We start from the raw sequence: 27,203 nt of genomic DNA on the forward strand, positions 1-27,203 counted from the left end.
GGAGCGCGAGTCAGCTCTCTGACTCTGAGAACAGTTTTTCAGGGAAGAACGAGCCACCAATGTGTCATGGAGGGCAGAAGATGGTCACACCCAGCCGCCCTGCCATGATGCCTCAAGTTCCCGAATGCTGAATCATTTGGTCGCCAGGATGGAAACCTCCCCACCACCCTAGGATGTCTCTGAACCCCATTGTCTGCTGTCTGCATGCTCCCAGAGAGGGAAACTCTCACTGCTCATGACTATGGTGGTCATTCCACGGCATCCTGAGATCCCAGCTTAGAAAGTGCAGGGCAAGGATGAGACCAGGCCTTCGCCTGATGGCGTGACTGGTTCAGATCATTTTCAGACCACATACAAATGGCCACTCTGAGAGGTGGCTCTCTGAAGTGGAGATCTCTGTTTGTGTAGGACAACTGCAGCAAAGGAGGGGTAAGTCCTAAGACTGATCCTGTCCCAGGCTGTCATAAGAGAAGCAGAAACACATGCGTCTCAAACCAGAGTCCAAGCTGAAGGTTTTTATTCTACCTTCTATCCGTTCCTAGCCAAAGATAGTAACCACAGAGACGAAGAAGTAGATGGCATCGCTGCTGTCCCAGGTCAGCTAATCCAGGTAAGTAGTTTCGTCTACCCCAGGCTGGCCTCAGACAGCCCATCACTGATATACTAGCTTTAACTGCACTCTATGGAGCTAATGGAACCAGCTCTTCCTCATACACACAACAATCAGCAGGAAAGAGTAGCTTCTTCCTAATCCCACGTGGAAATGCTGTTGAAGCTTCAGTAAAGGAAGAAGCCGGCAGAGAGCTCACCAGGCACTGGCTTCCAGCTTAGCCTAAGCACCCAAAGCCATTTTGACTATTTCAAGGTTCAAATTGTCACTGATCTCCAGAACAACCAAATGCTCAAAGCAGAAAACAAGGCCTTTTTGCTACTTCAAAGACTGGACGATAGGGTTCAAATGATTGCGAGTGATTCTTTTTAAGAATTACATCTTTAGGTTAGGACATGAGTTTACCAGCCGTAAGTCACATATGAGAGGCATTGGCGTTTTCCTAAGGTTTGGTTTAGCTCCATTTGAAAATACCTCAGTGTAGACTGCTTGCCTAGCAAGCAGGAAAGCCATAGGTTCAATTCCTAGCATACATACACACCCTACCTCCTTTCTTCCTTCCCTCCCTGGCCCTAACAAATTTATCTCAACAAAGGCATTACTGCTTGATTCCTCACTGCCTCTCAAGTGTAATGGTCTGTGCTTGGCAGTAAAGAACCAGCATTTTAGGAAGAGGTGGGGCAGACAAGAAGCTGGTTACAGTTACTCACAGTTTTTCCAATCAGATTTTTAAATGTGGGTAGTTTTCCTTTATAAAGTCTTCTTAAATTATTTCCTATTCTTTTTTCAACTCAGTATGAATCTTCTCTGGTTTGCCATATGTGCTCATGTACAGTGACCCCTCTTTGGATCCAAGAAGGGCAATCCTGGAGGTGCTAACAAGAGAGCTGGTGATGTTTGACTTGGCTTCCCAGGTCCCCTTTCACCATTACTGAGTAGAGCTAGGGTTACACAGGCAAGTTTGTCAAGACAAAAACTGGCACTGTCTGTGCTTGAACCCACCTACCTGTAAGGTAACTTGAGGCTTTTGAACTCCACAAGATTTAGACAGGGAGAGAATTCTTAAAAACAAAACAAAGGGGCTGGAGAGATGGCTCAGCAGTTAAGAGCACTGACTGCTCTTCCAGAGGCCCTGAGTTCAGCCACCATGTGATGGCTCACAACCACCTACAGTGGGATCAGATACCCTCTTCTGGCACGCGGGTATGCATACAGAATAGAAATACATACATAAAATAAACAAATATTAAAGTGCTTTAAAAAAAAACCAAAACGACAAAAAAGATAAACACCCTTAGTCAAATGTTTAACCTGCAGACTTTAGCCACTTGCCAAAGACCCTACTTTGTCGAGCCAATAGATTTAGAGCAGAGGGAGTGCGTATGGGGGAGGGGGGACTTGAATGTTTTACAAGCAGGACTAACAATCTGGTTAGTCAGCAAGCAAGGCTTCATCCAAACCCACTCTCCCCACACAGCTGTGAAAATATAAATTCACTGCACTGTTGTAACCAACACACCCAGAAACAAAAAATATGATGCCTAAGAACTAATTAGATGAATAACACAGGACAGCAACACACAGGAAGGACTGTTTGGGCAACGTGCTATGGGCCAAGGTAATACCATTGTCCTTTGGACCTCCATGAAACTCAAAACTGCAGGTATTCGAGTCTTTTATATAAGATTGGTTAGTATGTGCACACCACATATTCACCTCTAGATCACTTAGAGCAACCGATATGATGTCAATGCTTTGTAAATAGTCGCTGTGCTGTGCTGCGTGGGGAATAATGACCAGAAAAACCAGCTGTATGTGCTTATAAGAACTTACGTGTGCTTGTGTGTGTTACTTAGCACTGAACCTAGGTCCTCTAACATGTTAGGCAAATGCCACACCACCATGCTATATCAGCAGGACTTTTTTGTATTTATTTTGACCTGGGATCTCACTAAGTGGCCTTGAACTTGCAATATTTCTGCCTCGGGCTCCCGAGTAGTTGAGATTATAGGCCTATAGCGTCAGGCCTGGCTAGATAACTGTGGGTAGGAGGGAGGCAGCGGTTATCGGAGTTTAATCTCGGGGCTTTGTGTGTAATAGGCAAGTTCTCTATCACAACACTACAGCACTGGCATGATTTTTTTTTTCAAATACTTTCAATTTGTATGGCCAAGCCTGCAGATATGGAGAGACGGAGAGTCAACTGGACACTAGAATTCATACTGCTGTAAATTTCCCTGAGAGGCCACCAAAGAGCAGGACAGGGTGGGAATGAGTCCACCACCAAGTAAGTAAGAAGGGCAGGAGGACTCACCGCTTTCAGCATTGTGCTAAGGCCAGCAGCTCACTGTAGAGTGACCTACAATAGCACCTTTATGCCTGGTTTACTTCAAAGGTAATTAGGACCTGTCAATCACTCGTGGATCCCAAGCCTAATTTAAATGTGGGCTAACTCTAGACTCGCTTTCCAACCATGTCAGTGTCTCGTTTTCTATGCATTTGGAATTAGGTTTGCATTATATAGACAAAAGCGCACAGCGCTGTTACAACGTGTCTGAGCAGCCAGGCCGGATACACACAAAACAACTGGGAAACAGAACGGGAATGAATAGCTGGGGTGCCGCTGGGGTGTCGCACCGTCAGATGAAGGGTGTAAGTCACAAGGCCCAAGGCAAAGGAATATATTTCAGCTCTGCCAGTTTTACTAAGCATTTCCACCAGACTCTAAAGTAAAGAGACAGATATGAAGAGGCTGTACTTCAGGGAAGACCAGTGACTTTCTGACACTGTGCGACGTGTACATCAAAAAGGGGCTCTTCTTTAAAGAATCCTCCCGATAAAAACGGGACAGCCAGCCCCTGCCCAGCTATACCATAAGTGACAATAAAATGAAAAACCGCTCACAGCCTCCAGGAGGGCAGCTGAGACAAAGAGAAGAGACATTCCTGAGCCCCACTCTAACAGAGCTGTGGTGACCGCTCCTAGCCTCCAGAGACAGAGCAGGGAGGAGACAGCTTGGTTCTCTCAATTATAAATTAACCAGCCCAGGGTCTGACCAGTGAAGGTGTTTAGAAACTGCTCCCCAACAGCCTCAGGGCTGGGAGAGTCAGAAGAAAGCAAGTCACTCTGCTAATCGTCCTAAAACTCACAGCCAAACGACCCTCCTTCCGAAGCTTCATTTAGGTTAATAAAGAAGGGTGAAGAACTGAAATGTGAGCGTTCTAGAAACAATTTCCCAGAGAGAATCGCTAAAGGAAGCAAAAGCAAAAATGTTTAGCAAGGGTAGGACGGGTGGCGGTGCAATCCTGGGATTCCCGCACTGGTTAGAAACAGAATCGGGAGTTCAAAGCCAGCATTGGCTATGTAGTAAGTTCAAGACCAGCCTGGGCTACATGAGACTCTATGACAAGAAAGAAAAGAAGAAAAAGAAACAACAAAAAGGTGAAGTGTTTAGTGATGGCTTCAGCAGTGCAGAGAAGGTCACCTGGCTGTGTGTGGTGAAGGAGAGAAAACCGTGTAAAGTATTCAGAGGACCTGGAAAACTTGCATGAGAATTTTTTTTTAAAGAATATTCTCATTCATCTTATGTAGAAATTTAGCATTCCTTTTTTTTTAATCTTTATTAACTTGAGTATTTCTTATTTACATTTCGATTGTTATTCCCCTTCCTGTTTCGGGCCAACATCCCCTAGCCCCCCCCTCCCCTTCTATATATAGGCTTCCCTCCCCACCTCCCCCATTACCACCCTCCCCCCAACAATCACGTTCACTGGGGGTTCAGTCTTAGCAGGACCAAGGGCTTCCCCTTCCACTGGGGCTCTTACTAGGCTATCCACTGCTACCTATGAGGTTGGAGCCCAGGATCAGTCCATGTATAGTCTTTGGGTAGTGGCTTAGTCCCTGAAAGCTCTGGTTTAGCATTCCTTTCACTGTGGATTTTTACAACACAGTTATATAGAAGCAGAAGTAACTGATCTCGTCACCAATAAAGATAACACAGATTTTTCACATCATGTCATGGTCATGGTGAATACCTTAAAGTATTGTGGCTATTTAGGGAGAACGGTTGTCACCATTTGCCTAGGTTAGAGGGATTTCCTCGAACAGGAGGCTATCACATGCTAGGTAACAATGGCCACTGTGGTAAGAAAGAGGCACTTAAATTACCATCTCACAATTTCAAAAGCATCTTCTGTCTCATAAATGCAATTCAACATAATTCTCTCTTTTACCGATGTTTTCTATTGGGTTTGGTGCGTTTAAAGTGTTATTTTATGCCTGTAGACTTCGTTGAAGAGGTAGGCGGACAGCACGCACACACACACACACACACACACACACACACACACACACACAACACACACAAAGACTTGAGAATGCTTGTCCAAAGTTAATGGACAAAGTCATTTTTCTGTCATCAGAAAAATCTCTAATTTCCCCACTCCCTGCATAGGCCTGTGTGTATTTTATGGCCGGTGTCACTGCAGAGTCAGCTCAGACTTGAAACCTGTGAGTTGGAATATCCAAATCCCAATAACCAGAAATGACTCCTGTAAGAATCCTATCTTGACAGATCTTACTTTATCCTTTCCATTAATTAACGCAAGATAGAGAATAAAAAATCAAGTTTACCGAAATAACGGAAACTGGTGTGCCTGTAATCTCAAGATTCGGAAGGATCACAAGTTCAAGGACAAGCTAGGCCTCGTACACAGCAAGTTCCAGGCCTGTATCATAAGATTGTATATCCAAAACTGCTAAAGGAGGGTGAAAGAAAGGAGAAAAAGTAAAAAATAAAAATAACAAACTTTCAAAAGGTGATGGAAAGAAACTCAAACTCTTACCAGACACCACTGGGCTTCAGACAGACTGGGCTGGCTTCCACTTTGCCTTACGTCCACTGTGGACAGAGGTCTCATTACATTCCCACAAGGCCACATGAGACCAGCTTTCTTCTGATCAACGTAACTCCAAGCAGCCAGCCCAATGTGGCCAGAAGGCAGGGTTCTCACAATGGCCCTTGTCCCAGTATACACAGACTTCTTAACTTGCCTGTCATTTTTACAAAACCTTCGGACTAACAAAGTAGACCGCTCCTTTTTGCCTTTAAAAATATCGTCCACATCTTCACAATTATCAGAGAATTCCTCCAAAGGGTTCAGAAAAGTCTTGGCAGAGGGACCATGAGTAAATCCGTCCTCGCAAAAGCCACCACTTGAGGAGAGAGCCTCAGCCTTCCGGCAGGAGTTTTCAAAGCACAGGTATTCATCCCGCAGCGAGGTACAATGGTCACACTTCAGCTGCCCATTCTTACTACCACAGGTTCTTGTCAATTCCACCAGTTTGCAAGTATATGCCATGTAATTTTTGTTTTGCTGCCCCCCAGGAAGAGTAACACAGTTTGCACAGTCATCCAAAATTAATTTTTCTGACAGGGTATGAAAAGCACCCGGCATTGTCCTGTCACCTTCATAATGGAAATGAAATACCGCCATGTTGCCATCAGAGTGAGGTCCGCTGGACTCCACGATCCCAGGCTGGTTTCCCAAAGGGCTCACGTCCATGGGAGAGTCCTCCATCTCCAGTTCGATCCCAGGAAACACCTTCCTTTCCAGTGGAGAAGGAATCCCAGGCTGCAAACACAGGGGTTCTTCTGTGACAGAGTCACAGGCTTCACAGAGCTGGCTCGGGGGAAGCTCATGCTGGTGGCTCTGCAATAAGCTGTTGCAGTTAATCGCGTGGTTTTTCGTGGAACCGGGCACATTTTCCTCCCAGCACCTTTCATTGTGATTCTCGTCGCTGTCTAGTTCCCCCCTCGCTATTGAGAAGACTTGGGAAAAATCAGTTCTAGAAGATTCTTCCTCAGGTTTGTTCCGCTGTGAGATGGTACGAGGGGTGAGCCCACCCTGTCTGCCAGCACGTGTCTTAGGAATGCCGGCTTCTGAGACCTTTTCACCCCTCTCTTCTGCCACTGACTGGGCAGAAGCCACTTTCCTTTGAGGCACCGGGATGAGGATGGAAGCGGCCATTTCTTCGGACGTCATCTTGACCAGCGTCCTTGAGTTGCTACTCTTCTGTGTTCCCTTCCCTGGCGATCATGTCCAGACAACAGATAATCTCAGATAATTCCAGTCGTGAGAAGTAAGGTGACAGTTCCTTTCATTCAGGTATATTAAGAGCCAAACAAAATTTTCCAGTTGTGATTTCCTACAAGGACAGTTTGTTTTACACCAGTATTTCAAAACAACAGGTCACTTTTCTTTTCTCTGTTGCCTGAAGCTAATTTTTAAGAAGTATTTTGTTCAAGGTCACATTCTGCAACTTGGGGCTGTATCGTTAATGTGCAATGATTTAAAAATCCAGTTTGAGTGTTTTCTGTTCCCTGTAAGGAAAGAGATAATGTCAAACATTATTGCATTAACTAGGTTTTCAAAGGCGAGTTGATAGTTTTAAGTTAATGAAAAATATAGGTCAGTTCTAAGGAGAGAGTTTTTGCAATCAAAAGTTTGAATATTTTAAGCATTTATTATTTTAGCTTTACAATACTGAACTGCTTCCAGCAAAAATGGAGTACAAAAATCAGATTTCTCCTGGTGCATTAAATAAAGTCTAAGCAGGAAAAAAAAAAAAAAGAATGGTTTTCACATGATAAACAGTCAAAACAATATCTTAATAACTGATGCAAAAGAAAAAATAAAGTATACATAGTATAAATACCTGGGCTCACTGTCTAGAGAGTTTCTAAGCCCAAGTAGAACCCAATAGTGTGTGTGTGTGTGTGTGTGTGTGTGTGTGTGTGTGTGTGTGTGTGTGTGTGTAAGAGAAAAAGCTAAAACTTCAGAAACGTCAAAGGTGCTAGGGACTTAAGACAAGAGTTGCAAACATAAAACAATATATTTCTCATCAGAAACAATGCAAGCAAGGAAAGGATAGAATAAGAAAAAAATTATTAAGCAGAATTCAATAGCAAAGAAATGTCTTCAACAAATGAAGATGAAGTGAGACCCTTTTCAGGTCTCACTGATCCTAGCAGGGTTAAACTGCAGAAAGTAATAAAGGAAGACCTTTTTGTGCAGAAAAAAAAAATCTAGATATGCCTATATGTAAAGGAACAGAAGGTCTAAATGTATTAAAATGTGCATGATTTTTTCATTTCTTTAAATCACTTAACACAATAATTGATCATTTAAAGCAAAAATAGTGACTGTGGTTTGTAGGAGTTCTAATAAACATTGAAGTGAGTCATCTGGTCAGAACAGAGGTCAAGAGGAGGGAATCGGAACATTAATTCTACATGGTTATTTCTACATGAATATGGTTATTTGAAGGCAGACTTAAGGTGTACACTCTGATCACTTAGAAAAAAAGCATTACAATTAAAATCATTAATAAGTCAGTTAATTTTAAACATTTACAAAACCAAAAGGCAAACAAAGATGATTTGAGACAAAAAGGGAGAAGGAAATTAAACAGTGGAAGTAAATATTCCAAAATCTGTCTTTAGTCAACATTTCTGTCCCCTCCCCACTCATAACTAAACACTTAAAGAAAATATCCCTTTGGTTTCACTTGGGTAAGAGATCGTTCAGTCGGATGTAAGTAGGCATAAAAGACTTTGATTTATGGAGGTGTGGTATTTTAAATGGCTCAACCAATTTAATGGCTTGGTCTGTTTTTTTCTTTAACCAAATTGAACCTCTCCCTTGTGCTGCACATTATACTGTGGGGTAGACAGCCAGCACCTGCAAACGACCCTAACAAAGTCAAGCGAATTCCCATGAGATGTAGGAGGGACTGTGAGGAAGTGCGGGAGTAGGTCACGGGACTCTGGCTCAGCTGCTGCTGAACCTCCCACCTACCCCGCCACCTGCAACGTCCCCATGTCCCTGCATACCCCCGTACCCCCACATGCCCCCGTGCTCCCTCTGCCAATGGTATGTGAACACATCATCTTGAGAGAGGCTCCTCTGGCCTCAGTCAAGGAGCCAGCACCTGCAACCTCATAAGAGACCCTCAACCACCAGCAGCAGTGGCCCATGGCTTTAATTCCTGGACTTGGGAGGAGGCAGAAGCAGGCAGATCTTTGTGGGTTTGAGGTTAGCCTGGTCTACACAGTGAGTTCTAGGACAGTCGGTGCTACACAAATAAACCCTGTCTTGAATAAACCAAAAGGGAGAAAGAGAAAGAGAGGAGAAAGGGAGAAAGAGAGGGTAGACCTTCAGTCATATTAGGCCTGTTGGAAATTCCTAACCTGAGTTATAGGGAATAATATATGCTTATTGGTTTTCGCCATAAATTTTGTTGTATAGTGCTGTATAGCAACAGATAATGCGAGTTCTGCTCTCTGTACTTGGGAAGCTGGAAACCAAGGCTTAGAAAAGCTAAGTCAAAGAATAGTGAGGGGTTCCAATCTAAGAGGCTTTCCTAATCATGAAGTGGGCTGTTTTCTCTTCCATCCAGTCTGAGACCTCATGGTTTCAGGTTCTGTTGTTTATAGACACACGGCTGCTGGGAGTAGCCTATCTTTTATTTGAGTTTGGTTCAGAAGGCTGGAGACCGTAGACAGTCCACTGAAGCAATGATCTTTGTTTTGCTTCCAGCTGTAGTCAGGAATGAGAAACATCACGGGGAACTGACTCCCTAGCTTGGCTCCATCTCAGGGTATTCCTTTTTTTTTTTTTCAACAAATGTTTACCGAGTGCAGAATTAAATGAGGCAAGCATCTTGCCCTTGACTTCTTTATGAGCTAATAAATGAGCAGTCAAGGTATGTTACAAACTGGGCTGTGCAAACGCCGAGGAGGAGTACCTAAAACAGATGAGGTGAGATTAGTTTTCGCAGTGGGATCCTGGAGACGATAACTGAGATGCATTATTGAAGACAAAGCAGGAGTCAGCAGAATGATGAGGTGGAGTGAGCCTTAAAGGAAGAGCATTGTGAAGGGAGATGCACAAAGGCAGCTAAACACAGGGTCTGGAACCTCTGGACGATACCATAGAGTCAGGACTTGAGTTTTCCTTCTGCAAAATAGAAATAGAATTACCTTAAAAAATAAGGTTGTGAGTGAAATGCTTTGAAAGATACCAAGTCAGGCAGTGTGTCTGTTATTCTCTACTATCCACAAAGAACACCAAGCAAAGCTCAGACGAGATGGTGACATGGGTTCTTTTTTTTTTTTTTTTTTTTTTTTAAGATACTATGGAGGTGTGGTATTTTAAATGGCTCAACCAATTTAATGGCTTGGTCCGTTTTTTTCTTTAACCAAATCGAACCTCTCCCTTGTGCTGCACATTATACTGTGGGGTAGACAGCCAGCACCTGCAAACGACCCTAACAAAGTCAAGCAAATTCCCATGAGATGTAGGAGGGACTGTGAGGAAGTGCGGGAGTAGGTCACGGGACTCTGGCTCAGCTGCTGCTGAACCTCCCACCTACCCCACCACCCGCAACGTCCCCATGTCCCTGCATACCCCCGTGCCCCCACATTCCCCCGCGCTCCCTCTGCCACACTGTCGCTGTCTTCAGACACACCAGAAGAGGGCATCAGATCCCACTACATAATGGTTGTGAGCCAACCTGTGGTTGCTGGGAATTGAACTCAGGACCTCTGGAAGAGCAGTCAGTGCTCTTAACCACTGAGCCATCTCTCCAGCCCTCTGCTTGGGTTTTGTTTCTGTTTTGTAACTGGAATCAACTCCTCAAAGTATCCGTTTTATGACCATCAATTGGCTATCATGTTTAAATTATCCCTTCCACATTATATTATCAGGAAGAAACACGTATGTTGCATATATCAAAAGTGGATAGCCAATCAACGACTGTTGATTTCTATCTAGACCCTCTGGGACAGTCCTAGGTTAACTTTAAAAGAAGTGGCCATATAACATTAGAATTAATGAACATTGCAATATTGTCTAAATAAAATTAGAAGCACCAAAAGGTGGAGCATAGACTAACAGCTTTGAAAAGCAAAAGGATGCAAGGTGAGATTGATTGCTTTCCTTACATGGACATGGTTATGAGGGAGACTATGAAAAGGACCACCCCGTTAGAGTTCAAAGAATGTATGGCCTAAGGATATGTAGTATTGGGGGAGCGTGTCAAGGTAGTATGTCTAAGCTAGAGAGTCACTGGGGGTAGATAGTATGATTAGGAGAATGAATAGTCAAAAGACAGCCGTGAAGATCTAAGCTGTGTTGGGAATTGAAGACCAAGCAGTAAGATAAGAAAAACAGATAAAAGGTATAAGGAATTGGGGAACAACATGGAGGACGCTTTTAGCATCAGAATAGGAGCACATCAGCCAAGAATAATGGTGCTAATGGTTTTTTCACGGGCTAAAACAGAGGGCTGAAAACTACAGCCTGAGGCCCAAAGTTGGCCTGCCACCAGACTTTATAAATAAAGTTTTATTGCAGCAATCCAGTCACATCTGCTCATTTGTGTCATATCTATGTCCGTTTCTACGTTAATAACTGCAGGCTTGGGGAGTTATGACACAGACCAAAATATTTGCCATCTGGCCCTTTATAAAAGAGGTTCACCCACCCTGTGCCAGATAAATAATGAGGAGATGAGGTGCGTGTTTAGAGCCAGAAAATGAAGTGGGAGTCCTGACTGCTGTCCTCGCCTATCTGAAATCTCAGGATGAATAAAGGTTCATTTCACATTGTCTCAAGAGGCAGGATATGAATTATTAAGGAGGAAGTCTTCAGCCAACCTAGTAAAGATCTCCCTGTCTTGCAGAGCTGTTTAACAAAGGGGAAGCCATCTTGAGTAATCGTCTTCTTTAGATGTTACAGAGGGGTTTCAATAAAGCAGCAACAGTCAGCACTGAGGGATCCCAAAGATCCTAAAGAGACTGAGCGAGTGGATGGCTGTCTATCAAACCTAGCTATAAAGACAATGGCTAATACTTAACAGAACATGAACTGTATGTGAAACACGTTCACACTGTAGCATGTATTATCTCATTTAATATCTACAACAACACAGGATCACTCGGGTGTCAGAGACCCCTCCTCACAGTCCTCTCCCTCTCTGGAACTCTGTGCTCATGGTTATCCTCAATAACATAATCTCTGAATTTCAGGGCTATGGCTACCCCTCATATCTAAATGTGGCCATGCGACTATGTTACAACTAGATATAAGCAAAAGTGGTTTGCAACTTCTGATTAATGCCTTTGGAGGCACAGGGGGCGCCATTCTCCCCCCACCCCACCCCCCGCCACATTCTTCTCTGCTACTCTGAAGAAAGATGTGATGGCTGGATCTGAGACTGCAATCTTAGGTGATGTGATGAACATGAGAATTTAATGAAGTATGTTACAGACGTGTATGAAAACGGCGTTATGAACGCTAGCACCGTGTACAACGAATTGGTGTAGACCAATAAATAAGTAAATAAATAAATAAGCCCTAGCTATCAGAAGACAGTTTTTGCACCTGTTACAGTGCACATAGTTGAGATGGTTCTACAGCAGAAGACCAGCGACGACCTGACAGATGGAGGATTTGAGCTGGGACTTTACAGAAAGATAGCGATTATTTATAGCCAAGGAGACTTTGGTTAGAGGGAAGAGCATACTTAACAACAGATGAGGGAGGGGGGATGCCCAGCACAGAGCTGAAAGCTTGTCTGAAGTTCTCAGGAGAACATTTTATTCTGCCAATGAGAGTGAAAGCTGCTCATGGATTTCACCACCATGAGAAAGAAGCGCTAAGCCAACCGTGAACGCTGGACGGGGAATTTAACAGTCTCGCTTGCATCTTTAAATCTAAAGGGTTTTTTTGCTGAGTATCTGTGGATGACAGCCAGCCAACAAGGGATGGTTGTTTACTTATATTTTCTCTTCCCCCAGGCCCACTATGCAAAGAGATTAAAGAAGGAATTTGTGCTCTCTTGAGTCTGTCCTCCCCGTCTACCTGTCACGTGCACACAGGGCACGTGGGTACAGTGTGCACATGCCCACACGCAAACACTGCATGGTACAAGTCGGTCCCCTCTGCTGCTTCTTCCAAGTGTCTGCAGCTCCACTCCCTTCTGACCTCCTTTCTCTGAACTATTACGATGGAAATTCCATAACTCACAGGAAATAAAGCTTTGAAACATTCCCCCAAGGCTCTGGTGCACTCATCTGGGTCCTTGTCCAAGACCACAAAGGTTTAACCCCTCATAGTTTTGACTTTCTCAATTAGAAATCTTTCGGAGTCTGAACTGTCATGCTTAGAACTCCAAAGACCCTAGACACCTCAACTTTATATTCTGTGTATTTTGGCATGTGGAGTTGGCTGGCAACGATGAGAATGCTACAGAAGCCGTTTTCAACTTATACCTTCGTAAAATTGGCAAAAAGAAAATGAGGTTCACAAAAATGTAGCACATATCAGATTAAGTCTCAGTTGTAAGAGTCATGAGGAAAGGAAGCCATACAGTAAATACGGTAACACAGTCATCTCCCCAGAAATAATAAGAACCGTAAGAATCCAGATTGAAGTCAAAAGAAGAGGGACAGGATTTTGATGCTTCACTGCTCATGAAACATATCTCTGACCATGAGAATATGGCCCATTAGACCCCAACATACCCAAGGTTAGCTCACAAAAGATTACAGGCCCAAGCAGAAGGTCCACGAGGTAAAAACTTCTAGGAGGAAGTTTAAAAATATATCTTCGCCAAAAAAAAAAAAAAAATCTTCGCAATGTTAAGACACAGATCATTTTCTTAGGATAGAAAAATCACGAACCATGAAGAAGAGGGGAGCCTGAAATGGGCTTAGTCAGAACTTAAAACTCCTACCTTTCAGAAAACTAAAAAGGAAAGCCCCAGAAAGGGGGCAAGTTTTCAAAATATACTTACCTGGAAAAGATCTTGTAGTCTGATTGCTTTTTATCAATGTTTATTATACATACACAATGTGTTCTGATCAAAATCATTCCCCACTTCCTTCCCTCCAAGTCCTCTGAGAACCAGCCCCCACATCTTTCTTCCAACTTCATGCCCCCCTTTCTTTAACCCATAGAGTCCGGTTAGTGATGCTGGCGTGTGCACGTATATAGGGCTGTCTACTAGAGTAACCTACAAAGAGCCACATCCTAAAAGAAAACTCTCTCTTGTTGTACCCCAATAGCCACAAACTGCTGCATAAATAATTTTTTAAGAACTACTATAACTTGGGGCTGAAGAGATATCTCGGTGGTCAAGAGTGCTTGGTGATCTTCCAGAGCTCCTGATCGGTTCCCAGCATCCACACGAGGCAGCTCGCAACTGCCTGGGACACCAACATGACAGAAGTCAGGAACTTCTCTGGCCTTCTTGACTATTTGTGTGCATAGCTTGATTAAAAAAAAACACACATAGCTAGGACTGGTGGAAATCATCATGGGCTGAAGCTAACAGGGAGGACCTCTCAAAGAGTGCTGCGTATTTAGACAAGGGCTACCCTAATGAGGAAGGCTAGGGAGAAAATAGTTGAGTGGAGTGGAGTGCCGGTCATTTCTTACAGTTGAGATAGAAGGCTCTGAGCTGGCTTTGGCCTGTGTTTATCACAAAGCCCTTTCAGATCATGATCTCAGCAGGGTCAGCAGAACTCCTCGGGCCCTGGACAGTTCTCATTCCTGTGTAAGACAGAACATTTTGGAGACCTGAAAGGGGAATAAAAAGCAGGATGGACCCAAAACCGCTGCTTAAATTAAAGGTATGGCATTACACGTCCTGTGCATCTAAATCTTGTGCTTCCCCAGCAGCCAACTGCCACCAATTCCCTGGCCTAACTATGGGCTCCTATTGTGAGCAGTTCTTAATTAATTGACAGGTAGCACCAACACACCATTTGCTGAACGAAAGTTTCCTCAAGCCAGCCTTCTTACCAGTCACCCTTCAATTACTCTGAGTGTCTTCCAAAGAATTAAAGATACATGTGATGAAAAGGCGGCCCGGAGGAGATAAACTCGGCAGAGCTGCCCCTTCTCTAGCACACTCTCACGTTACAGCGTCTCAGTAAGGTGATCCCCCATTTCATCGAAAGAAGGTGTGAACTGGCTTCCGCAAAAGTTTCTTCATGGTTGCGCCTACAGCACCCTCTCCTGTGATGTCCCCCATGGGTGCCCTCCCCCAGACTATACTTCATCATCACACCGAACAAGATATTTTCCACATTAAATAACTCTCCAGTCTTGTGGGAGTTCTCTTACAAAGCCCTGGCAGATGCGAGACATTCTAAACCACATATTCCATGTATTACATGGTCATTCCTAGCCATGTGCTTCTTCCAACCCATAGTCTACTTAACACTAGCACGAGTGAAGGCACGGGGGGAGGAGGGGGGTCTAGTCAACAAGCTAAAAAAGATTGCCCCTGAAGCTCACGGATGCCACCGATGACCTCAAATGCTGGGTGGATGCCCGGGCCAACAGCTGACTCAAACAGTTGATGTCATTCACATGGCTTGTTTTGAGGAGAGTTAAGAATGCAAATAGAACACCTCGTTAAAACTCAAAGTTCATTTTCGCTGTGCCTCATAGATGGGAGACAACACTATTCAGACTTGTTACCTGACTGGGGAGGAAAGAACAGGCAATGATATTCTATCATTTTGCTTGGGGCTCCTTGTTTTTTCATCTTCAGGCTAACACTTTGGCCCTTTTGCTATTTTTCAAGATGGTGTAATCCCAAGGTAAATAGACAGAGAGCTGTTGGCAGAGTGCACAGTTTGAAGGCAGCTAGCTTCTCCAGCCTGTACCACCAGCTCCCAGGTCCTTCCCAAGGCTCCAACAGTAGTGGGGGACAGGGGAAGCTATGACCTACCAAGTCATAGTGCTTGGGTATGTTGGCTCCTCACCAAGCTACCTGTGTTGTGACTGGAAAGACGAAGCTCCTGATATAGGAAGTATGGGGGACTGCGGTTTGCTTTCACTGCCACCATGCCAGTCCTTCAGGTAGCAGTTGTGGTTGTACCAGGGATTTTGTTCTTTTAAAGGCAAGCTTTAAAGAAAAAGCCATTGTAACACATTTCACATTGACTTGTTAAACAAAAAAGAGAAAAAGAAAAAGAAACTTGTGCAAAGTATAAACATAGCACACATTTACTGCAGAAAATCTGAAAACAAACAGCAAAACAAAAACTGTGATAGGTAAAAGGAAAGATGCTAACATTAATCCTAATTGCATTATATTCTCCCTTCTGTTCTCTCCCCATATACAGAAACATTCTATTCCTTGGTACAGTAGTAAATAGTGCCATTCCATTCTCGAAAAGAATTCTTTTGGGGCGTAATTACATCCACACAAACACCAACAATTGTCCTTTTGCTGCTGCTGTTTTTGTTGTTGTTGTAGTTTTTGTTGTTATTTTGAAAGATAGTTTCTCTGTGTGGCCCTGGCTGTCCTGAAACTCACCCTGTAGACCAGGCTAGCATTATACTCAGAGATCCCCCTGCCTCTGCCTCATGAGTGCTGGCATGCAGGACCACTGCTTGGCAGCAGTGTCTCTACCAAATTTATCAGCGCCCTTTCGAAGAGTAGGACGTCGTGGAATAATCCCACTACCTTGCCTCCCTGAGGAAAAGGCTCACTCGTTTTGTTTGAAAATGCTGCTTCCTTCGTGACATTATAGTAGGCTCCTAGCTTTCTTACGAGCACACTGAACAACCAATGGTTATAATCCATTCATTCACTCACTCATACAATATATTTGGGAGGGGGCTTTAAGTTTGAGACAGTACTGTCTTGTAGCCCAAGCTGGTCCCAAAGTAATCCCCTCAAGGGAGCCTCCTGCCTCCATGTAAGGTAGGGAAAACTAAAGTTGTAGCCACCTACGTGACTGACTAACAAGTAAGTTTTAAATAATATGTGTCAGACTATATAATAGAAAATGGGTAAAAATGTTTCATGAAAGTGCTCTAATGGGGCCTGGGACTATGGCTCAGTTGGTAAAGTACTTGCCTGAGGACCAGAGCTGATCCCCAGTACACATGTAAAAAGCTGGGTGTGGTAGCATGTGCTGCAATCCAATTCTGAGGAGGCAGAGACAGACAGATTGTTGGGATTCATTGGTCAGCTAGCCTAGGCTAATTGTAAGCCCAAGTCCCAGATATAGACCCAGTCTTTAAAAAAAAAAAAGAGTTGGTTAGTGGCTGTGAATGACACTTGAGGTTGAGGTCTAGCCTCCATATACACAAGCATGTACCCACATGTAAATGTACACACACTTGTACACTCACAAGTATCTAATGGTTTGACTGGCATTTATCAGAGGAATATTAGTTAGATTTGGATGACATTTCACATTAAATTAGGATGTGAAGCCACATTTGAGGCTGATCTGATCAAGATCAGCCTGTCCAATATAACAATAGACATATGCTTCACTCAGATTGGTCCAGCCCCACTTCCCCCAAGCCTGACTTCATGACTTCTTCTGTATCTTGTAGGTCACTCCAAAGTCCCTCCATTTTCCTTCCTGACAAGCTACATTCTACCAAGGTTTCTGGCCAGAGTCTATATGAGCATCATTCTGAAACTATTTCAGGATGCAAACATCTAGAACATTCTCAGACAACCCCAAAGGCCCTTGTTCCCCAGTAAGAACTTAGTAAGTGTCCAGGACTAGAGCCAGCACCTCATCCCAAGCTCACCACTTCCCACAGCTCAACACACACACCACCACTGGTCACTTTGCTCTTCCTCTCAGGAATCCCTCCACCTGAACCCACCTCTAGAAAGACATTTAAGAAAAGCACTCTGGGGGAAGGAGAAGCAGTTGTCTTCAAGGGTGTGGTGCATGGTAGGTTGGCCATGCTCCAGTGGATGCCTCACAGCCATGGGTATAAGTTGAACTCAACCGTATGCGTATATGGATCTCTCAAAGAATAAAAATGTATCCATCAAAGCAGACAGCACTCTATCCCCTGGACTGTAAGCATATCATTTTTCTACGGTGACAAATGATCTCGTCTGCTGTCCTGTTCGGAGTGAGAAATTTGGATCTAGTTTCAGACTCGGCATGTGGCTGACAGCTTTTGTGGCATCATTCACTGAAGAGGCTATCTTTTCTCCAACGTGTGCTTTTAACCGCTTTTCTGGGGATTAGATGGCTATAGCTGGGTGACTTTATCCTCAGTCCACAGCTCTATTCTATTAATCTATGTGTCCATTTCTGTCCCAGTACCGTGCTGGCTTTGTCACTATGACTTCATAGTGTGATTTAAGGTCCGGTGCTGGGATTCCTGGCTGCTTAGGATTGATTGCTTTGACTATTCAGAGCCTTTGGTGACTCCACATAAAATTTGGCGTTGTTATGTCAAGTTCTGTGAAGAAAGTCAGGGAGACTTTTTATGGGGATCACACTGAAGCTGTAGATTGCTTTTGATAATAAAGCTATTTTTCAACATTAATCCTGCTAATCCATACTCATCAGAAGTCTTTCCATGGCCTTAAATTAATGAACCGAATAAACCGTTATCAAAGGAAGAAATGCAGACATTTTCAAATAAACATCTGAAAGTGTGCACAACATCCTTAATTACCAAGAAAATGCAAATTATTATGACACTGAGATCCTACTTCGTTACGGTCAGAATGGCTATCTTTAAGAAAGCCAACAGTGGGGTCTAGGAAGACGGTCCTGTGGACATATGACTTGTGGGTGAATATAATGGCCTGAACTCAGATCTGAAGTCCCCACGTGAAGAGCACTGTGTGGCCACAGACAACTATTAATTTTAGCACTGGGGAAGTGAAGGCAGAAAGACCCACAGAGCTGACTGACTGGAGAATCTAACAAATTGGTAAGCTCTAGATTCAGTGAGAGACTGTCTCAGAAAAATAACATGGAGCATATACCTACAGGCACATCTACACACACACACACACACACACACACACACACACACACACACACAATGTGGCATTCTGAATGAGAAATGCCTCCCATAGGTCCATGCATTTGAACATTTGGTCCCCACTTAGTGGCCACTATTTGGAAGACGTTTCTAGAGCCTTACTGGAGGAGGTGAGCCACTGGGGGATGGCTTTGAGGTTTCATGGCCTTCCTTTTCTTTCTAATTCTCTGGCAATCAGCCAGCTTCTTGCTTCCACTGCATGCTGCAACTGTTGACATCCTTTCCTTGCTATGGGAGACACTAGCTAAGCCCTCTTGAACCATAAACCAAAGTAAGTTGCCTTTTGCCATCTCGGTTGCCTTTGGTCATGGTATTTCATCACAGCAACAGAAAAGTAACCAATGCACGAGAGAGAGAGAGAGAGAGAGAGAGAGAGAGAGAGAGAGAGAGAGAGAGAGAGAGAACAAACGCTTACAAGGATAAGTGAGAAGAGGAACCCCTTATACATTCATTGCTAGTGGGATTGTAAACTGATGTAACCACTATGACCAACAATATGGAGGTTTCTCACAAACCTAAAACTGGAGCTACCGTATCATCCACCTATACCACTCCTGAGAACATACCTGGAGGAGTCTAAGTCGGCACCACAGAGACAGCTGCACGTCTGTGAAGACTGCTACACTACTCACCACCAAGACGCACAAGCAGCCCAGATGCCCATCAACAGATGAATAAAAAAAATGGTGCGTATACAAGATGAAATTTTATTCATTTTCAGCAGGAAAATGAATAGAGCTAGAGAGCTTTGTGGTGACCGAAATAAAACAGATTCTAGGACTGGGCAGAGGTGGTACGCATCTTTAATCCCAGCACTCGGGAGGTAGAGGCAGGCAGATTGTTAGGAGTTTGAAGCCAGCCTGGTCTACAGAAAGAGTTCCAGGACAGCCAAGGCAACACAGAGAAACATTGTCTCAAAAACAAACAAAGAGACAGACTTAGAGTTGTAGTTTGGATGTGGAATGTCCTCCATCCGCTGGCATGGTTGAATGTTTGGTTCCCTGATGGTAGCACTATTTGGGGAGGTTGAAGAACCTTTAGGAGGTGTTAAGTCACTATAGGAAATGGGCTGCTGGAGGGAGACTTGATATACAGCCCACGTCCATTTCCTGTTCAGTCCCTGCTTCTGAGTGCGGATACAATGTGGCCAGCTAACCTCCTATTCCTACCGCGTCGGAATGATTCCCTCAGACTGTATAACAGAATAACCCTTTCCTCTTCAAACTGTTTGTGTCAGGTATTTGGTCACAGCAATGAGAAAAGTGACTAGAACACCCAGAAAAACAACGAAATGTCATGCTTTCTCTCATACGCAGAATCTAGATTTGTGTGTGCACACGTGTGTGTGTGTGTGTGTGCATGTGTGTGTACATGTGCATATATGTGCATGTGTGTGAATGTGTGCAAGTGTACACACATATGTGTATTGTGTGATATCTTTGTGCATGTGTGCATGTGTGTGCATGTGCGTGTGTGCCTTCATGCATATGTGTGTGTGTGTGTGTGTGTGTGTGCATGTGCACGTGAACACAACCTGACAGTAGAAAGAGGATTACAAAAGAAAAGAAATCTGAAGGGAATGGGGAGAAGGAACCAGGGAGGGTAAAGGAATATATGTAGCATGAAAGCACGAGGGTGCTATGCTTACGGTAACGAAAGGGATCGACAAAAGTGAGGAGGGAGATGGAAGAGAACAAAGGGAAGGTAATGCAAAAAGAAAAAAGAAAACAAAGTATAATGCTAAGATGTGTGAAAATGTTATAATGAGCTGTGTTCGCTAACTAAAAAATTAACAAAATGAAAAAAATATTTTCTGAAAAGAGGTTTTCCTCCCATGGCACTCCGTGATAAGCACCCTGTGGGCTTTATCTTATTCATCCTTCATGGGCAACAGGTCCACATTAAAATTTCCAACTCGCGTGAAGACTGAAGTGCAGCGCCATGAGCACACTGGAGACACGTAGTTACCCTTAAGAGGCTAATGTGGAAAATCAAGTCCATGCAGGCTGCCTCCCCAGAGCAGCCTGTTCTGAGTTACCACCTCCCTGCAGGGTGAATCATCTTCACCACTGCTCTTCCCATGGGGCGGAGACCAGTGGCTCTCACGTTTACATCAGACACAGGTTATGGAGGATGGTTTGGCTGGAACCCAAGACACTCTGACTGATTGCAGAGAAGCCATGCACGTGTAGCCGGCTCCTTTTCCAATGTTCTTCAGGCCGCACCGAGAGACGCTGCGCTGGGCACAGGAGGCTCTGCCATCAGGGAGGAGGCTCCGTAGATGACATCTGTTTCCTCCTTGTCCGTGATTCATGTGGGCTCTAAAACACGGCAGGGAGCTGCTGTTTAATGGGAAGAGAGCTTCAGTGTGGATGAGGAAAATGGAAGGGTGCAGTGGATGGTGTCTCACACCTACAAACCCACTACTGAGGAAGCTGAGGCAGGAGGATTGCTGTGACGCTATGGGTTTGAATCTAGCTTGGGCTACATAGATAGTTGCAGGCCAGCCTGGGCTACACTGAAGGAAGGAAAGATAAAAATGAGGGAGACAGGGAAGTTGGGTCCGGTAGGTGGGTAAGGAAGGTATTAGCCGCACAGTGACATGAGTACGTCACCACACTGTACATTTTAATAAAAGATGAAAATTTATTTATTTTACCACAATTAGAAAACATGGCGGGATGTTATTAACCACCCTGGGAAAGGTGCCTCTGACTTGTCTCCTATGACCTGGAAAAAGAGAAAATTTAACCTCAAGGAGTCATTAGCTGGTAAGCACTGTATAAGACAAGGAAAGTCTCCCTAGGCCCCAGGGGTAGCTCTCACTCTAGACTGTCTGGACCTACTCAGATTCAGAGTCTGGGGTCGATCAATGCTTCCAAGGCCCCACCTGCCTTAGACAAACCCAAGCCTTGTCTTTGACACACTCATCAGTGAATATGGTGAAGAGAGAAGAGCGCTAAGGGACGCTGGGACAGGGCTCTCTTCAGGACCCCAGGTGCAGACTGCATCCTGGGACCTCAGCAAGCCCCTTGGGTGTCAGCTGGCCCACTCCATCTCACCCTCTGACCTCTGCTTGAGTGTCATCTCAGAAGTGCTTTGCTTCCTGGGAAAACAGCCCCTCCCGTCCAACCCAGGAGTTTCGGCAGCATCACTCTGGTCTCCTGATTTCCACCACTGGAAATAATTTATTTACACACTTGTTACTTCCTGGATTCCCGTGACTAGAACCAGAACTTCCTCTGAAACACTCAGTGACTGTTTATAGGATAAACCAATCAACCCGCCTCGTTTGTTTTACTTTATAAGATGAGAGTTTTCTCCTGCACAAAGCGATTCGTAAGACAGTCAAGATCCTTGGTGAGAGGAAAGAAGGCACACAGCAGCAGGGCCATTGTGCTCCATGGAAGGGAAAGGCCATTAAACCCCAGCTTGGAGGGGGTTCTTTCTGTGACTTTGCCCTGGGTGTGTCTCACCTTGCTGCTTTTTCAGAGAACACTATCTACCTGCAGACCGTCCAAGTAGAATGAAACTGATACAGAAGAGAGGAAAGGGTGCTTTCTCAATGTGGGCCTCAAATTAGCAAGCTGTGCTTTGGAAGTCAGGGATCTGCCAGGAGGGCAAACCTAGAGGAAGGCCACAAGGACGCTCACTGACCTTGGTCAGTGGTGTTCAATAAGTATGGAACTGAGGCCCCAGTCTATACCATGCTCTGGTCTCAACTCCAAAAAGAGAAGTGACATCACACAGTGGGGAGACAGGCCTGAAGCAGAAAACTCTGATTCAACGGAGGGACTCTGATGCAGGGTAGGCATAGAATGTTTTTCTAGAATGATCCATGTGTAAACTAGGTCTACAGAGCAGAGAAAATTGGGATGAAGAACAAGGAGTAACCCACTGTAAGGAGAAGAGCGCCAAGCACTGAAAACACCGGGCATTTATTATTAAAGCACTCAGCGTGCTGTGTGGAGAAGAAGCAGTAAACAGAGCTAGCGATTGGAATATGCAGCTGGAGAAATAGGCAACAGACACTCTCCCACAGACTGTAGCCGACACACCACACACACACACACACACACACACACACACACACACACACACACACACACACACACACGCACACCGGTGGAGGCTGTGCAGACAAAGGGCCCATTCATCAGTCTAGTAGCCCAGAGGGTGAGTGAAGTTTGGCTACAGTAGAAGTAAAAGAAGCTAAGGCAAACCAGAGTTCATCAGACAGCTAGAAGAGAGGACTTGGGCTGGGACTGGTCAGGCACAGGGAACCAGACAGAGAGACGGAGAGAGATTCCAGCCAGGTTTGATCCACAAGGAATATGCTGAGAATTCTGAATCACCCAGGAGACTATTCACCAAGCCGCTTCCCTATCCTGGGGGCACAGGGTGCCAGGAGAAAAAAGAAAGCAGCTGGACTGGCTGCAGATTAGCACCTAGTGAAACCCCCAGATCCCAGGAGAAGGCATCAGAAAAGAAGGGGGAAAATGAGGCCTTGGTCCAGGTCTGCATACATGCACCCAGTTTGCTCAACATGTGCTATCATTCATAAGGCTGGAGAAGCAGAGTCAGAACCAGAGACAGCTAGCGTACATCATCAAACCGAGACAACGCCAGCGCAGGCCCTTCATCTCCTTCCTCACAGTCTTCGGCTGGAGCTGCCTTAATCTCAAGCATTCCAGAAAAAGTGGAACAAACAGTACATGTGTAGACAGAGAAGCATCTCAGACCTCCCCCAGCCTTCGAATCAACTTTCCTCCAGCTTTGGCATGGACCAGGGGATAGAAGTAGGGTACCACAAGCCATCGACACATTCTTCTTCCCTGCTTCTCCCCTAAACCTCCAACACTCCCAGCTTCCGGACTCTGGGAGGTCCTGTCAAGGGTGAGCATGCAGCTTTAAGAGGTCAATGGCATTTTAGCAGTTGTCCCCTCGGATGTGACGGGCATACGGTGCAAAGCGGCAGTAACTAGAGTCCATCCCAATCATTTGGTGTTTCTACACCAAACCCAAACAGATGGTTAAGCCCCTCCCTCCTACATCTGCATCCTTGAAAGCGTCCACCTTTCTTCCAGACACCTCAGCGGCCTCAGAAGGTGGCACCGTCCACCTCTCCTTTCTTCCTGTGTGCTTTATCTTATAAACACCCGCCTTCCGCTCTTGAATAGTCTCCTGCTCTACAGTGAGCTGGGAATGAATTTCTGTAGGAGGGAAGGAGTAAAACAGTTGGAAATGAGGTATTTTCCACCATGGGGGAGTGAGTGGATACCATGGCACATTCGTGCCCAGGGAGAGAGGTTTTCCTCTTTTATCAAATCTAGACAAAGGTCCCTAAAAGTTTTCCTAAGCCATAGTAAGTCATTTTAAGTTTTTAATACCTCTGTTTACTATTGTTTTCACCATGCAGGGAAATAAAATCAACAGCTTTGCGCATGCTAGGTGCCTTACTCAGGGTTGCTATTGCTGTGATAAATGCCATGACTACGTGTGGAGGACAGGGTTTATTTGGCTTCCACTTCCATATCATGGTTCATCATTGAAGGAAATCGAGACAGAAAGACAGGGCAGGAACCTGGAGGCGGGAGCTGTCGCAGAGGTCATGGAGGGGTACTCTTCACTGGTTTGCTCCTTTATGGCTTACTCAGCCTGTTTTCTTATAGAACCCAGGCGTACCAGCCCAGGGATGGCCCCACCCTCAAGGGCTAGATCCTTCCCCATCAATCACTAATCCAGAAAAATGTGTTACAGTCAGATGATATCAAGGCATTTTCTCACTTTCAGATGAGTCTAGCCTGGGTCAACTAGACAAGAAACGAGTCAGCAAACAAGGCAAGCATTCTCCCAGCTCTCTGAGCCTCATCTCAGGATATACTGTCACACTCTAAAACATATGCAAACTGAGGAGCATTATAAGCTCATTGATAGCAAAAAAACACAACTTCATGAAAGCCAAAAGCATATCTTTATGTGCACGTGTGCAAGCCCGTATAAATACATAGAGAACTCCTTAAGGATACCCACCAAAAGGCAGCACAGTAGCCACACTTGAGAAGGAAACCAGGATTTGTTACAAATTAATGGAGACTGTTACGATATCTATCATATTTATATTCTTTATGAATGAGGAAACATCCACATACTGTTCTGTGATTAAAAGTAAACCAAGGGATCTATATTTTTAAGCCTGAAAATCTTGTAGGAGCTGTCTCTCCTGTAGAGCCTGGTTTTAATAGACCGGGAAGGCAGTAGAACTATTTCCTACTTGAGCAAGCACTTGTTTATTCTTTTTATCTCGAGTTAAGGCCAACAATGTTAATGATTGCAAATAACAGAGCCACTCCTGCACCAGCCCATCCACTCCCACCTACAGCTTCACCTCTCACCTCCGTGGATGACTCCCCAGTGCCTCTTTCCAGAAACAGCCTCTCCCTCGCACCGCAGTCCTGGCTTCCCAACTTCCTGCCCAGCAGAGCCAGCACCAGCACAAAGCCAGATTCCTCCCTCCTCTCAGGGATTCTGCTTTCCCACCTAACCTCTTCATCTGGGATAACTGGCACCTTTCCCCCAGGAATCCAGAAAAGCCTCTGCAGTCATCACATTCACACACACCCTTTCTCTGTCTGTGTCCCCACACCCCAACACTTTCCTAGTTGTCACTCTCTGATTCTTTTCTGAAAGACCTTTCTCACTGTTAACTACATTTTGTTGCGACCCCACCCCACTACACAATTCTTTTTGCACCAGACCAGGGCTTCCCAAGCACTTCCATCCATGAGGCTTTTGTACCTAAGAAAATTTCACATGATCGAAGGTATATATGTATATCAAGCCGGTATACTTATCAAACAGGTATGCAAAATAATCTCTGGTACACATTCGATTTTACCGTTTAGTGAAGGTGAAACCAAATTTGCCTACTAATGAGATGGGTGTTCATATTTATTTTTACACAAAGAATTCAACATTAGCCAAGAATTGGATATCGCAGGGCACAGAGCATCTTCAACACTTTGCAGAGTTAACTGGTGCTTTGCTTTTATAGCTGTTAATGCTGAGAATTGTGCTACACACACTTGCACACACACTCATACACACACACACTCTCACACACGAGCATATCCATGCACACACTCACACATGCACACATTAACATATACACACACATACTAACATATATACACATTAGCATATATACATACTCACATACATACATAGTCACACACATGCACACATACACTAACACATGGATGCATACACTCATGCACACACAGACTCACACACAAATATATATATATATATACACATATATATATATGCAGTAAAAACCTTGTGATCTATAAAGTTTTGAGCTATACCTGAGCTGATAGAGTTGATTGGTGGTATCCTGTGCGATGTACAAGTACTGTGTGTGTAGGCCTAAGACTATGGTGAGGTAGGTTATGCAATGCGACACAGTGAGAGTTGCCAGAAACACCTTAGATTGATTATTAATTTGACTTTGAATTAAATTGTTGTGGTGGAGTGTTCAGCAACCTTTTATTGTGGCCAACTTTTTTGTTATTCCTAATCTCAGTTATGTGACCCCATGTGAGGTCATGACTCACAGTTTAAGAAGCCACGGGCAAAACGAACTACCTTCAAGTGGTCTCCTTGTTCTAGGCTGATTCAGCACACTAACTAAATATCTTACTGGACAAAAGACCAGAGTTCCAGCCTACGGAGATCATTCTACCTTATTTACTAGCTATCTCTCAGCTTAAGACACATTCGGGAAATCAGATTTATGCCTCGCCCAAGTATTTGATAAAAATGGTACAGTGGGCCAAGAACAAGACTCTGGATACAGGCAACCTGGAAGCATTTCACTAGAATAAAGAAAACTACAAAATAAAAATAGTAGCCATAATAATATGGTTCGATGCTATGGTGGTTACAAGAGAAATGTCTTCCACAGGCTGAGCATTTGAACGCTCGGTTCCCTGCAGGTTCTCATGCTGTTTGGGTAGACTGCAGAACCTTTAAGGTAGACCCTTGCTGAAGGACGTCCTTCCGTGAGGGTGGGCTTTGTGGTTTTAGAGCCTGGCTCATGTCCTGCTCTCTCTCTGTTTCCCGAACCTGGATGAGGCTCTCTCTCCTTCCTGGTTGCCAGGCTAGCTCCTGCTCTGGCTGTCACTGACTTTCCCACCACAGACCGCATCCCCTGGAGACCATAAGCTAATGACCCCTTCCTACTCAAAGTTGCTTTTTGTCAGGGGATTCTATCTTAGCAACAGAAAAATACCTAACACAGATCCCAGTTTCTACCTTACAACAAGCCATAGCAAGAGGTAACGCTACCCCAGGTTTAGCTATTTTGAGACAGAGGTTGAAAACAACTGTGCAAGTTTAGAAAAGTCTCGGGGCTACTAAGCGGTTAGGTTTTTATATAAACCAATCTTACAACTTCAGAACCCATGGTTTCGGGAGGTTTTGTTTTGTTGTTTTGTTTTTCATACCATATAGCTGGACCTTTCACAAATCCCTGTCTTCTCCAAGATCAAGCACATATGCCCTGAGCTGTACTGATGGATTTCCATACCCCAAGGTGTTCTTACCTTATAACAATAAACCATATTGCATTAAACGCTACAGTAAATTTCACGCACTGTATTTCACTCAGTCTCAATACAACCTTGAGT

General features: G+C 44.5%; 1 protein-coding gene across 1 annotated transcript in view; it reads right to left on the reverse strand.

The window, feature by feature from the left end:
- Positions 1-5,442: 5,442 nt before the first annotated feature.
- The window catches only part of LOC116893063 (1-phosphatidylinositol 4,5-bisphosphate phosphodiesterase epsilon-1-like), a 34,911-nt gene continuing 13,150 nt past the window's right edge, over positions 5,443-27,203 (reverse strand). Inside the window, exon 2 of the mRNA XM_032895023.1 lies at positions 5,443-6,992. Within this exon, the coding sequence (XP_032750914.1) occupies positions 5,443-6,654 (1,212 nt within the window). The 5' untranslated portion in view covers positions 6,655-6,992. The remainder of the gene's footprint in view (positions 6,993-27,203) is intronic.

This window comes from Rattus rattus, chromosome 2 (assembly GCF_011064425.1).
Source record: "Rattus rattus isolate New Zealand chromosome 2, Rrattus_CSIRO_v1, whole genome shotgun sequence".
Classification (NCBI taxonomy): domain Eukaryota; kingdom Metazoa; phylum Chordata; class Mammalia; order Rodentia; family Muridae; genus Rattus; species Rattus rattus.